The 13158-nt window shown below is 47.1% G+C and overlaps 2 protein-coding genes across 3 annotated transcripts in view; one reads left to right on the top strand and one right to left on the bottom strand.

Annotated features, from left to right (window-relative positions):
• Positions 1 to 13158, bottom strand: part of LOC117347960 (aminopeptidase Ey-like) — a 123519-nt gene that overhangs the window by 26645 nt on the left and 83716 nt on the right. For both annotated transcript variants that reach the window (XM_033919482.1, XM_033919481.1), the window contains 3 exons: positions 8538 to 8593; positions 6701 to 6848; positions 3978 to 4069 (listed from right to left, as the gene is read on the bottom strand). In XM_033919482.1, coding sequence (XP_033775373.1) covers positions 3978 to 4069; positions 6701 to 6848; positions 8538 to 8593 — 296 coding nt within the window. The remainder of the gene's footprint in view (positions 1 to 3977; positions 4070 to 6700; positions 6849 to 8537; positions 8594 to 13158) is intronic.
• ZNF710 (zinc finger protein 710) overlaps positions 1 to 13158 on the top strand; it is a 613623-nt gene that overhangs the window by 10540 nt on the left and 589925 nt on the right. The window lies entirely within an intron of this gene.

The raw sequence follows: 13158 nt of genomic DNA on the forward strand, positions 1-13158 counted from the left end.
CAACCGCGCTCAACTTCAGGAAAGGGAACTATGTTGCTATGAGGGAAATGGTAGGGAGGAAGCTCAGAAACATCTTTAGGATGGAGACTGTAGGAAGCGCCTGGACCCTATTCAGGGACACCCTGCAGGAAGCACAAAGAATGCACGTCCCCAGTTTCAGGAAAGGCTGCAAGAACAAGCGGTCAAAGGACCCGGTTTGGATGTCAGCTGAAGTAAAGAGGGCAATAAACGACAAAAAAGTATCCTTCTGGAGATGGAAAAAGGACCCAACGGAGGAAAATCACCAGGCGCACAGGAAATGCCAAAAGGAATGCCACCGGGAGGTTAGAAAAGCAAAGGGGAAATACGAAGAGGGGCTGGCCAGGGAGGCGAAAAACTTCAAGGCATTCTTCAGTTACGTTAAGGGGAAGCGACCAGCGAGAGAGGAGGTGGGGCCGTTGGACGATGGGGATAGGAAGGGAGTGATTAAGGAGGATAAAGAGGTAGCTGAGAGGTTGAACACGTTCTTCTCGTCGGTTTTCATGAGCGAAGACACATCTAATATACCGGACTCAGAGGAGCTCATGAATGGGGAACAGGCTGAAAAATTGGAACACATAGAGGTAAGTAAGGAGGATGTCCTCAAACAGATAGACAGGCTGAAATGCGGCAAATCACCGGGCCCGGACGGGATCCACCCAAGGGTTCTGAAGGAACTAAGACAAGAAATAGCGGGCACAATCCAGCATGTTTGCAACCTATCCTTGAAAACTGGTGAGGTACCAGAGGACTGGAAATTGGCGAATGTCACACCTATCTTCAAGAAGGGATCGAGGGGTGACCCCGGGAACTACAGGCCAGTGAGCCTGACTTCAATTATAGGGAAGATGGTGGAAGCTATGATCAAGGACGGCATTTGCGAGCACATTGAGAGGAATGGCCTACTGAGAACAAGCCAACACGGATTCTGTAAGGGAAGGTCGTGCCTAACGAACCTTCTGTACTTCTTTGAGGGAATAAGCAGTCGGGTGGACAATGGGGAACCCATCGACATCATTTACCTCGATTTTCAAAAGGCTTTCGACAAGGTGCCACATGAAAGGCTGCTTAAGAAGCTGTGGAACCACGGGGTGGGAGGGGATGTGCACAGATGGATCAAGCACTGGTTGTCGGGTAGATTGCAGAGGGTCGGAGTAAAGGGTCAATATTCTGACTGGAGGGGAGTCACAAGTGGTGTGCCACAGGGGTCGGTGCTGGGGCCATTACTCTTTAACATATTTATCAATGACCTGGAAAAGGAGGCAAAGTGCGAGGTTATAAAATTTGCAGACGATACCAAACTGTGCGGCAGAGTTAAGACCAGGGAGGAGTGTGAGGACCTACAAAGGGACCTGGACAAGCTGGAAGACTGGGCAAACAAATGGCAAATGCGCTTTAACGTGGACAAATGCAAGGTCATGCATATAGGGAAAAAGAACCCGTTGTTTAACTACAAATTGGGGGGGGTATTATTGGGAGACAGCAGACTTGAGAGAGACTTGGGTGTGCTGGTGGATGCATCGATGAAGCCATATGCACAGTGTGCAGCAGCCTCGAAAAAAGCCAACAGGATGCTGGGCATCATAAAGAAGGGCATAACAACCAGAACACGGGAAGTCATCATGCCATTGTATCGAGCGATGGTGCGTCCACATCTGGAATACTGCGTTCAGTATTGGTCGCCGCACCTCAAGAAGGACATGGCGGTACTTGAGAGAGTCCAAAGGAGAGCAACGAAAATGGTAAAAGGGCTGGAACACTGCCCATACGCCGAGAGGTTGGATAGGCTGGGGCTTTTCTCTCTGGAGAAGAGGAGGCTCAGGGGAGATATGATAGAGACCTTCAAGATCATGAGGGGCATAGAGAGGGTGGATAGGGACAGATTCTTCAGACTGAAAGGGACAGCAAATACGAGGGGGCATTCGGAGAAACTGAAGGGAGATAGGTTCAAAACAAATGCAAGGAAGTTTTTTTTCACCCAAAGGGTCGTGGACACTTGGAATGCGCTACCGGAGGAAGTGATCAGGCAGAGTACGGTACAGGGATTCAAACAGGGATTGGACGGATTCCTGAAGGATAAAGGGATCATGGGATACTGAGGGAGGAGCTGGGATGTAACACAAGTATAGAAAGCTAATCAAGTAATGAGTATAGAAACCAAACCAGGTCGTGCATGTGCAAGACCGGAAGGTTAGGACTTCGATAGGAAGACAGGATTTAAATGAGAAACCAAGGTGGCAAGGGAGCCTCTTCTGGTGATACAGACAGGTCGTGACCAGTCTGGGCCGCCGCGGGAGCGGACTGCCGGGCAGGATGGACCTATGGTCTGACCCGGCGGAGGCACTGCTTATGTTCTTATGTTCTTATACCTTCTACCAGTTTTTCCATCTCTGCTTACACAGAGTCAAGGATCTCTACTTCATCCCAACCTGCAGTCTCTACACCTGACAGCTTGGTGCATCTCAACCTGTATGAGACATTTTAGAGGCTTCTAGAAAGCCAGCCACTAGACAAAGCTACAACCAAAAATGTACTAGATTTTCTACGTGGTGCATCTCACATGACAAGGAACCTCAAGATTACTCCTTATTTTCTGTTCTGGATTATCTTTTGCACTTATCTACCTCTGGCCTCAAGTCTACATCTATCCGAGTCCATCTCAGTGCAACTGCTGCTTTCCATCAGCCTATTGAAGGAAAACCCCTCTCTGCTCATCCGGTGGTTTCTAAATTTATGAAAGGACTTTTCAATGTCAAACCTCCTCTCAAATCACCTCCAGTGGTTTGGGATCTCAATGTTGTTCTTGCTCAGTTAATGAAGCCTCCATTTGAACCAATTGACAAAGCTCATCTGAAGTATTTTACTTGAAAAGTGGTGTTTCTCATTGCCCTCACATCTGTTCGAAGAGTCAGTGAGCTGCAAGCTTTAGTTGCTGATCCACCTTTCACTGTTTTCCATCATGACAAGGTGGTCCTCCGTACTCATCCTAAATTCTTACCTAAAGTGGTTTCAGAATTTCATCTCAACCAATCTATTGTACTTCCAGTATTTTTTCCAAGGCCTCATTCTCATCCTGGAGAATCTGCTCTTCATACTCTGGACTGTAAGCGTGCTTAGGCTTTCTACTTAGAGCACACCAAATCACACAGATCTGCTCCTCGATCTGAACAAGTTGTGACATCCAATTTCTAAGCGTACCATCTCCAACTGGATGGCTGCTTGTATCTCTTTCTGCTATGTCCAGGCTGGACTGCATCTACAGAATCGAGTCACAGTCCACAAAGACAGAGCCATGGCGGCTTCAGTAGCTTTCCTCAGATCCACTCCTATTGAGGAAATTTGCAAAGCTGCCACTTGGTCCTTGGTTCATACTTTCACCTCTTACTATTGTCTGGATGTTTTCTCCAGACGGGATGGCCATTTTGGCCAGAGAGTATTATAAAATTTATTCTCCTAAGTTACCAGCACTCCCACCATCCCATTCTGATTAGCTTGGAGGTCACCCATATGTGAGAATAGGCTGCCTGCTTGTCCTGCGATAAAGCACAGTTACTTACAGTAACAGTTGTTATCTAGGGACAGCAGGCAGCTGTTCTCACAACCCACCCACTTCCCCTGGTTGGCTTCTCTGCTGGCTATCTGAACTGAGGAGACTTGCCCTATGCTGGGCAGGAAGGCAATCGCGCATGCGCGGTGTGGCAGACTCGAAACTTCTGCTTGCGAGGCTGTCCGCATCCGGACTCCGTGGATGACATTGCCCATATGTGAGAATAGCTGCCTGCTGTCCCTGGATAACAACTGTTAACGGTAAGTAACTGTGCTTTATGGGCCAGTGATGTCATGGCCCTAGGCATTTGGTACTCTTTAGCACCAGTGCCCTGGGCCAGAGCCTCACCATAGTTTAAGGTGGCCCTGGCACTGAGAAGTGAAACAAGAAGCATTTTATCCTGGAAACTTACTGCTCCATTAGACCTCCATGGCGAGTTGTCCAGCCATTTGTCAAATTTTTAAAATGCAGAAATAAGGGGCAAACTTGTTTTCTAATGTATTTCTGTTCAAAAGAGAAAACAGAAAAAAAGGTTTCCAATGAAATTTTAAAAATTGCAGTCATTTTTATTATACTGAAATTAGATTTTGTGTTTTTGTCAGTTATCGAATTTCCTTTAATAAAATACAAGATGAAAGAAAAGAGAACACATCAGAAAAAGTAGCTCAGCGGTCAAAAAAAGGAAACAGGATGCTAAGAATTATTAGAAAAGGGATGGTAAATAAGACTAAGAATATTAAATGTCTCTGTATCGCTCCATGGCATGACCTCACTAGTAGCGTACCAAGGGGGGAGGGCAGTCTACCTTGGGTGCAGCCCATAATGGGGTGCTCTGATGACTCCACTTAGGGCCAGCACTGGCATCAACAACTTCTTCCCAGCAGCATTCATAATTCGCTTCTCTTGTTGGCGTCAGGCCTTCCTCTCGGCTGGATCCTGCCTTCGCGAAAACAGGATGTAGGTGGGACCCAGCAGAGAGGAATACCTGATGCTGGCAAGAGCAGTGAATTGTGAAAGTTGTGCTGCTGACTGGAGGGTGAAAGAGAGAGAGAGAGGGAGGGAGGGAAGGAGAGGAGGGTTAGAGAAATGCTGTGCCCGATGAGGGAGGGAGAAGGAAGTCCAGGGAAGGGAGAGGAGATGAAAGAAAGATGCCAGACCATGGGGAAGGAAAGGAGGGAGGGAAAGAAAGGAAGGAAAGGAGATACCAAGCCATGGAGGGGGAGGAAGAGATGCTAGGGCATGGGGGGAGGGAAGGAAAGGGAAGGAGACTGAGATGCCAGACCATTGGGAAGGAAGGGAGGGAAAGGAAGGAAAGGAGATGCCAGAGCATGGAGGGAGGGAGAGAGAGAGATAGAAGGAAAAGAGAGATCTCAGGGCTTGGGTGAGGAGAAGCAGATGCCAGACCATGGGGTGAGTTGGGGTGGATTTAGGGGTGGGCAACCAGGGCAGCTGCCCCCAGCCCCAAGGCTCTGGGGAGCCCCTGGGAGCCAGCATGTCTTCCCCCTTCGCTCTGCACCGGTCTGATGTCGTCCTCACCTTCTGTCTCACTGAAAAATCCGCTGGCCTCGTCACTCATTCAGAAATGTTGTCTGAGGCTCCCCTTCCTGCTTTCCGTCTGCTGCAATCCACATGGCCAGAAACAAGAAGTTGTGTATTGGGGAACAGACTGCGGCAGACATAAAGCAGGAAGGGGAACTGTTTCTGAATGACTGCCAAGGCCAGCAGTTTTTTAAAGTGAGACAGAAGGTGAGGGCAACATTGGACTGGCGCGGAGAGAAGAGAGAGAATATGCTGGGCTGAGGAAGCCCCCTGGACTAACTTTTTGGGTTTTTTTTAAGTATGAAGGGGAGGTTATTAAAATACATGCCACACTGGACATGGGGGGGAGAGTTCATGGGGCTGGAAACAGAGGAGTGCAGAGAGATAGTGGGCAATGGTCTGAAGGGAGAGAAGTTGGACCTGGGGAAAAAGAAACTTGAAAAGAGGACTGTTGAGAAGAGAAAGGGAGAGATGGTGGCCCTGGGGGAGGGATGCTGGCAGGGAGAGATATGAGATGGGGGCAATTGGTAAGAGAAAGGGAAAGAAGTTGGACCTGGGGATGGAAGGGAGGGAGAAATGTTAGGCCTGGGGGTGGAAGGAAGAGAGAGATGCAGCATCTTTTTTTCCCTCCATCTCATTGTTCAGCATCAAGGGAGGGGAGGGGGGTGAAGAACAACAGAAAACAGAGAGAGCAAAATGTTGGACCATGGGGGGAGAGAGGAGGAGAAATGGACCCAAAGAAGGGCAAGAGGGTAACACACACACAGCATCTGTAGCCATTTAAAAAAAAAGGGTTGAACTATCGGTGACAGGTAAGCGACTGGTCTTGACCAGTCACTTTTTTGGGATCGCTAAAATCCCTGGGGGTTTTTTTTTTGTGCATAGCCAAGCAATGTTAGTGCATCAATCGCTTGTCTACTTTGCTTGGGGCTTTAGCTAATTTGCATGGCCAAATTGGAAAATGGGTGATCGAGGAGAAAAACATGCGGACAGCTGTTTTGTACATCGGGTTGGCAAATGTGATTGTCGCTAAAGTAGTCAAAACTGGTTTAACAATGATTGTTGACTTTAGTGCATCTGGGCCCCAGTATGACTATTCTTATGTTTTGACCAAACAAAAGGAACTGCAGATGAAATGTACAAGATGCAGGCTATGTTTATTATATCAAATATCAATGCGGTTAAATATTACCACCTTCAAACAAACCTAAGGACCCGACACGGTCCGTGTTTTGGTAAACACGCCTTCGTCAGGGGTCCAGGGTTGTAAAGGTTTGACTGAAACTGCAAATATAAAAATTGATAGTAAACATAAGTCTGTAAAAACTCTGAAATGAGTGCGCACCGACAAACTCTGCAAAAAACTTCCACCGTAGTGAAGCAAACTCTTTCTTACTTCTTAAGCAGCTGGGCCTGGAAAAACCCCATGGCTGCTCTGATACTAGATGCCACACATGTAAATGTTAGTCCATGTAGGTTGTAGAATTATCCTTACAGTGTCGCTACTCAAACACAACAAGCATATGGCAAGCTGTTATGGCAAAATTTTCACTCAGCATTACAATAACAATCATTTAAAAAGTTGAGAAACCCTACCTTCATTGATCCGTAAACTTCACTGCGGTCAAACATCAACCGGAAATAACTCAAGCTTCCCAGAGCAGCTTGCCAGGGCATGTATTCTGTTTCCTTATCAAGAAATTTGGTGGTATCCAGCGCAGTTGTTGTAGTTATATACTTGGCCCTAAAACAAATATGACGCATAGTACTTTAGGTATCTAGGAGGAATAATAATAAATGCAAGAGTGGATCTCTTTCCAGAGAGATCAGAAGAGAAACTAAGACTGGTAGCAAAACTAGAAAGAAATGAGCAGGTGAGTTTAAAAAAAATAAAAAAATTTGGATGCCCAGCTGTTTTGCCAGTTTCAAAAATGGCCATTTCTCCGCCTCCAACTAAATCATCTTATCAAAAATGCCTTTCCATGTGTCTTTAGGCTAAAAATTGGTGTCTTTTCCACCTCCAAGTCTAGGTGCCCTGTTTGAAAATTACCCTGTTCATTGAATTCTGCCATTGTTGGGCATCCTGACCCCTCTGCTGGACATGTGCTGTGGATGTCTACCACCTTTCAAGCGAAAAAGTAATTTCCCATACAGTGGCTTAGTAAGGGGAATGGGGAAGCAGAACACGTCAGACACTGTCTTGACACAAGTTACAGCATCTCTCCCTGTCCCCCTGGTGATAGGGGAGTCTCTTAAATAAACTCCCCTCCAGTGGCATAGCGAGCATGGAAGGTGCCCTAGGTGTTGGCATCCTGCCCCCTGCTCTCTCTCTCCTTCCCTGTAGCCCCTACCACGTGCATGCCCCTTCCCTTCCCCTGTACTTCTTTAATTTCCCCAGTATGAGCAGCATCTCCAACTTGCCACCTGTGCTGGCCTTGGCTCTCCCTTTGACATCACAACCTGGTCCCGCCACCAGGAAGTGACCTCAGAAGGACAACCAAGCTGGTGTGAGCAGCAGGTTGGAGCTGCTGCATGTGCTGGCGGAGAAGTGAAGGTGTGCATGCAGTGGGGGAGGGGTGGGGAAAGAGCCGGGGGGGGGGGGGAGGTGGTGGACAGAGAGGAGGAGAGGTGCCGGCACCCCCAAGATGGTACCTGGGTGGTCTGCCTCCCCTTACTATGCCACTGCTCTCCCTTTCCTCCTTCCTTGATAGTCTTCTGTTCTTCATCAACAGTGAGCAGGAACGCTTCCCAACTGCTCATGCCAACCCTGAGCCCTCCCTCTGATGTAGCTTCTTTTTCATTAGACCAGGAAGTTACGTTAGAGGGCAGGCTCAAGCTGGCATGAGCAGCAAGTAGGAGAACCTGCTCACTGCTGTTGATAAAAAGAAGACTTTAAGAGTTATAGGGGGAGTGCATTTAAGAGCACCTTCTTCCCATCTCCAGAAGAGATGTCAGGCACAAATTTCCCTCCGTTCCACCCAGGGCACCAGCTTCCTTTGTTACACATTTGCTTGTGTGTTCCTGTATTGTTGACTCCTGGTTGTTTGTTACCTCACTGATAATAAGCATATATTTAAAAAAAATAAAAAATAAAACATCGCTCCCTTCAGTTTCATATCTCGACCTGTTGTCCTGGAGCCTCTCATTCTACTAGGGAATGTCATTCTGTGTCATTGTAAATGGAACATCATATATGCATACACTTTTAGCCTAAAGACTGTCACGAAAGAGCGTATATTCTTTCCAAACGAGAGAACCCTTTTTTTTACAAACAGTGTGCATTCTTTTGAAACAGAAAAGCATGCACTCTTGAGGAAAAAATGCCTGGAAAACCCTGAACAACTCAAACTTTCCTAGAAATAACACAGGAAACAACATGAAAAGAACATTTTTTTGTCTACATTGGGCATAAGTATTCAGGAGTAACACCTACCTTGCTAAGTTGAAGGCATCATCGATTATCTGAGCTCGATTAATTACTGGAATGACCTACAAGCCACAAAGAGGCACAAAGTAAAATTAGTAGAAGACAGGCAAAATGAAAGATTTGAGACACAAAAGAAGGAGCAATTGTATATTTTATTTACTGTAATATATATTAACCCAGGACAAGCAGGCAGCATATTCTCACTGATGGGTGACGTCACTGACGGAGCTCCGGTACAGACACTTAAAAAACTTGGAAAATTCTTGATGGCCTGCACCGCACATGTGCGAATACCTTCCCACCCGACGTAGGCGCAAGGTCCCTCAGTTTCTTAGTTTCCGTGGAGCTAAAAGTCGCATTTTCAAAATTGTTGAAAATTTTTCGCTGCCTTCCCGCTCACATGGCTCTTTTTTCTTGTTTTTTGTCATAGTTCGCTTTCTTTTTTCTTTTCTTCTACGGTTAAAAAAAACCCCAAAAAACTTTTAATTTTTTTCATTTTTGTGGCATGGCCCAGCGGGGCCTGTTGCCACAGTTCAAGCCTCAACTTTCGATTTTGCCGAGGCTGTATTTCATGTCCCGTCCACAATCGGTGTGCTTGCCTTATTTCCCTCACGGATCCACATTGCTGGTGCCTCCAGTGTTTGGGACCAGATCACAGGGCAGAATCGTGCACCCGTTGTTCCACACTTCAGAAGCGGACCCTCAAGAATCGTCAAATTCAGCAAAAGTTACTTTTCGGGTCCGGTATGGAGAGGGATTCGACACCAGCTCCAACCTTGACACCGAAATCGGTGCCGCTTTCCTCAACACCGCAGGAGTCCACCTCGGTGTCGCATTCAATAGGTAAGCTGGCTAAGAAGCCTTCCCCCACTGCCAAGTCCTGCTGACCTTGAGGCGTCCTAAGAAACGCTCGGCTCCGAGTGAGATGAGTGCTTCGTCATCAGCCTCCTCATCTCAGGAGCGTAGAGCGGCGCCGAAGGTACCGGCAAAAAAGCTAACGGTACTGGTGCAATTGCTTGAGGACAAAATTGCATCCATCATGCGAGTCCAAATGAGGAAGGAGTTATAGCTCTTACTCCTGCTTATAGCGACACCCGCCAGTGCCGGTCCAGTCTGAGCCTTTGCTATCGGCATTGACCTAGGTGGCTCCCTTATCTTCTGACACCAGATTGCCGACACTGGCTCGTGCAGTATCAGTGCGGTCCAAGCCTCTGTCGGCACCGACTCCTGCAGTACCAGTACCTACTATAGTAGCGCCTTCGCAGTACTCTTTTTCGGTACCGATAACTTCTACCCATATCTCCCCTGCTGCGATGTCGGTCAGATCAGGGAAATCGGTACGGATTTCTAAGCACATTGAGCCCTCGACACTGGGTTCCCAGGGCGGATTACCACCGGTGCGGGACATTGATCTCTGAGAAGACTCAGAAGACCCTATCTTAACAGATGAGGAGGCATTTTCTGATGAAGTTTCTGTCTCTCAAGAGTCTGTTCCAAAACCAAAGCAGACCTCTTTCTCTAAATTTTTGAGGGAAATGTCAGAGGCACTTTCTATCCCTCTGGGGGCTGATTTAAAAAAATCTAAAGCATTTCTAGATGCATTGGATTTTGATCAGCCACCTAAGGAGGGAAACTTTTTATAAAAATCTTGAAACTCCTTTAACCATCCCTCTGGCCCCTTGTAAACTTGATGCCCTATATAGGGTGATTTCTGTTCCTGGCTTTGATAAACCTCAGCTTCCTCATGAGTCTTTTCTGGTGGAGTCCACTCTAAAGAGGTCTGCAGGTGCCAGTGTTTATGCTTCTGTTCCTCCAGGCAGAGAGGGAAAGACTATGGACCGTTTTGGTAAGCGTCTGTTCCAGAATGCCGTGCTTGCCAACCAGTCTGGTAGTTTTGCTTTCCATTACACTTTTTATCTTAAACCCTTAATTCATGAAGTATCTGCCCTTCATAAGTATTTGCCTGAACGTAAGGTATCTCTTTTGCAACAGTATACATCTAGTTTTTTGCAATTGCGGAAGTTTCTAATCCGCTCAATCTATGATACTTTTGAGCTTACATCTCGAGCAACTGCCATGTCTGTGGCCATGAGGCATTTAGCTTGGCATAGGGTATCTGAGTTGGATGTTAACCATCAGGATCGCCTAGCCAATGCTCCTTGTTTGGGTGATGAACTTTTTGGGGAGTCTTTGGATACTACTACCCAAAAGTTATCTGCTCATGAAACCAGGTGGGATACCTTGATTAAAATCAAGAAGAAACCTCCTCCTGCTCGTCCTTTCAGGCAACAGTCTTCCTATCAAAGACGTTTCACTGCTCGGCCTCTATAACCACCTCAGCCTCATCCTTGCAGGCAAAAACATCAGCAGCAGCAGAAACAACCACGCCAGCAGCAGCAACAGAAGCAGCAGGCTGTACAGCCCAAAGCTGCTCAGCCTTTTTGACATGTTTCTACATAGCGTAGCCAGACTCATCTCCCATCCCTTGCCCCTCAGCCCATCAGAGGCCATCTTCAATTGTTCATCAATTGTTGGGAACTCATAACCTCGGACCGTTGGGTCCTCAACATCATTCGTCAGGGTTACTCTTTCAATTTCCAGGCTCTTCCACCAGATAGTCCACCAAAAGAGTCTACTTTGGTCCCTGCTCAATTCTCTCTTCTTCTGCAGGAGGTACAATCTCTTCTTTGAATGCCATCGGGGAAGTTCCTCTCGATCAGCAGGGCTGGGGATTCTACTCCTGTTAATTCTTAGTACCCAAGAAGACCAGAGGAGTCGGACCCATTCTGGATCTCAGAGCTCTCAACAAATTTCTGGTGAAGGAGAAGTTTAGGATGTTGTCTCTTGCGCTCCTTTATCCTCTTCTCAATCAGAATGACTGGCTATGCTCCCGAGATCTCAAGGAAGCCTACACTCATATCCCTATTCATCCGGCTTCCAGGAAGTACCTCCGGTTTCAGATAAATCATTGCCATTACCAGTACAAGGTACTTCCTTTCGATCTGGCATCTTCCCCCAGAGTATTCACGAAATGCCTGATTGTAGTGGCCACAGCGGAGGCTCTCATGGACTTCAGGTATTCCCTTATCTAGACGACTGGTTGATCAAGGCTGTTTCATCTCAGGCAGTGGTCCAAGCAATGTCCCAGACCATTTATTTTCTTCAGATTCTGGGATTCAAAGTCAACTTCCCCAAATCCCATCTTGTTCCAACTCAGCATCTCCAGTTTATTGGGACAATCCTGAACACCATTCTGATGAGGGAGTTTCTTCCGCCAGATCAACTGCAGACCCTCATCTGTCTCTGTCAGCAATTGCTTCCACTTCAAACCATCTCTGCCAGACACATGATGGTTCTTCTGGGTCACATGGCTTCAACTGTCCATGTCACACCACTAGCAAGACTTCATTTACGCACTCCTCAGTGGACTCTGGCCTCCCAGTGGTCTCAGATTATCACCACGGACGTGTCCCCTTATGCTTGGGGTGCTCACATGGACAATCTGCAGACTCAAGGGCTTTGGACCACCAGGGAGCAGAAATTTCACATCAATTTCTTAGAACTCAGAGCGATGTTTTATGCCCTCATGGCTTTTCATCATCTCCTCTGCCCTCAAGTCATCCTCCTTTGCACGGACAATCAAGTAGCAATGTACTACATAAACAAGCAAGGAGGCACAGGCTCTCTCCTCTTGTGTCAGGAGGCCCAGAAAATCTGGTCTTGGGCGACAGCTCGCTATCTGTTCTTGAAGGCTGTTTATATTCACGGAGAGCAGAATTCCCTAGCAGACAACCTCAACAGAATTCTTCAGCCTCACAAATGGACTCTCGACTCTGTAACTCTTCAATCCGTATTTGCTCAGTGGAGCACTCCAAAGGTGGACTTATTCGCAGTGCCTCACAATCACCAGTTGCCACAGTTTTGCTCCAGACTTTACTCTCCTCTCCGTCTGGCAGCCAATGCTTTTCTTCTGGATTGGACGGGTCGGTTTCTATATGCCTTCCCTCCACTTCCTCTCATGTTGAGAACTCTGTTCAAGCTCCAGAAAGAAGCGGTCACCATGATTCTCATTGCTCCACGGTGGCACAGTCAACATTGGTTCTCCCTTCTTCAACTTAGCTCCAGGGAGCCCATACTTCTTCCTGTTTTTCCTACTCTACTTACACAGAATCAGGAATCACTTCTACATCCCAACCTGCAGTCTCTACACCTGACAGCTTGTTTCCTCTTGGGCTGAGTTCTTCTCAGATTCCTCTCTCTCAGCCTGTCCGTCAGATTATTGATGCCTCCAGAAAACCTGACACACAGCAATGTTATCAACAAAAGTGGACTCGGTTTTCTTCCTGGTGTCTTCTTCATCATCATGATCTGCCTTCCTTGGCAGTGGAGTTGGTGTTGGATTATCTACTTTCGTTGTCTGACTCGGGACTTAAATCTACATCCATTAGGGTCCATCTCAGTGCTATTACCGCTTTTCATGAACCAGTACAGGGAAAACTTCTTACTGCTCATCCTTTGGTCTCCAGATTCATGAAGGGCCTTTTTAATGTGAAACTACCTCTCAAGCCTCCTCCTGTTGTCTGGGACCTTAATGTGGTACTTTCCAGTTTGATGAAGCCACCTTTTG

The sequence above is a fragment of the Geotrypetes seraphini genome, chromosome 14 (genome assembly GCF_902459505.1).
Source record: "Geotrypetes seraphini chromosome 14, aGeoSer1.1, whole genome shotgun sequence".
NCBI lineage: Eukaryota > Metazoa > Chordata > Amphibia > Gymnophiona > Dermophiidae > Geotrypetes > Geotrypetes seraphini.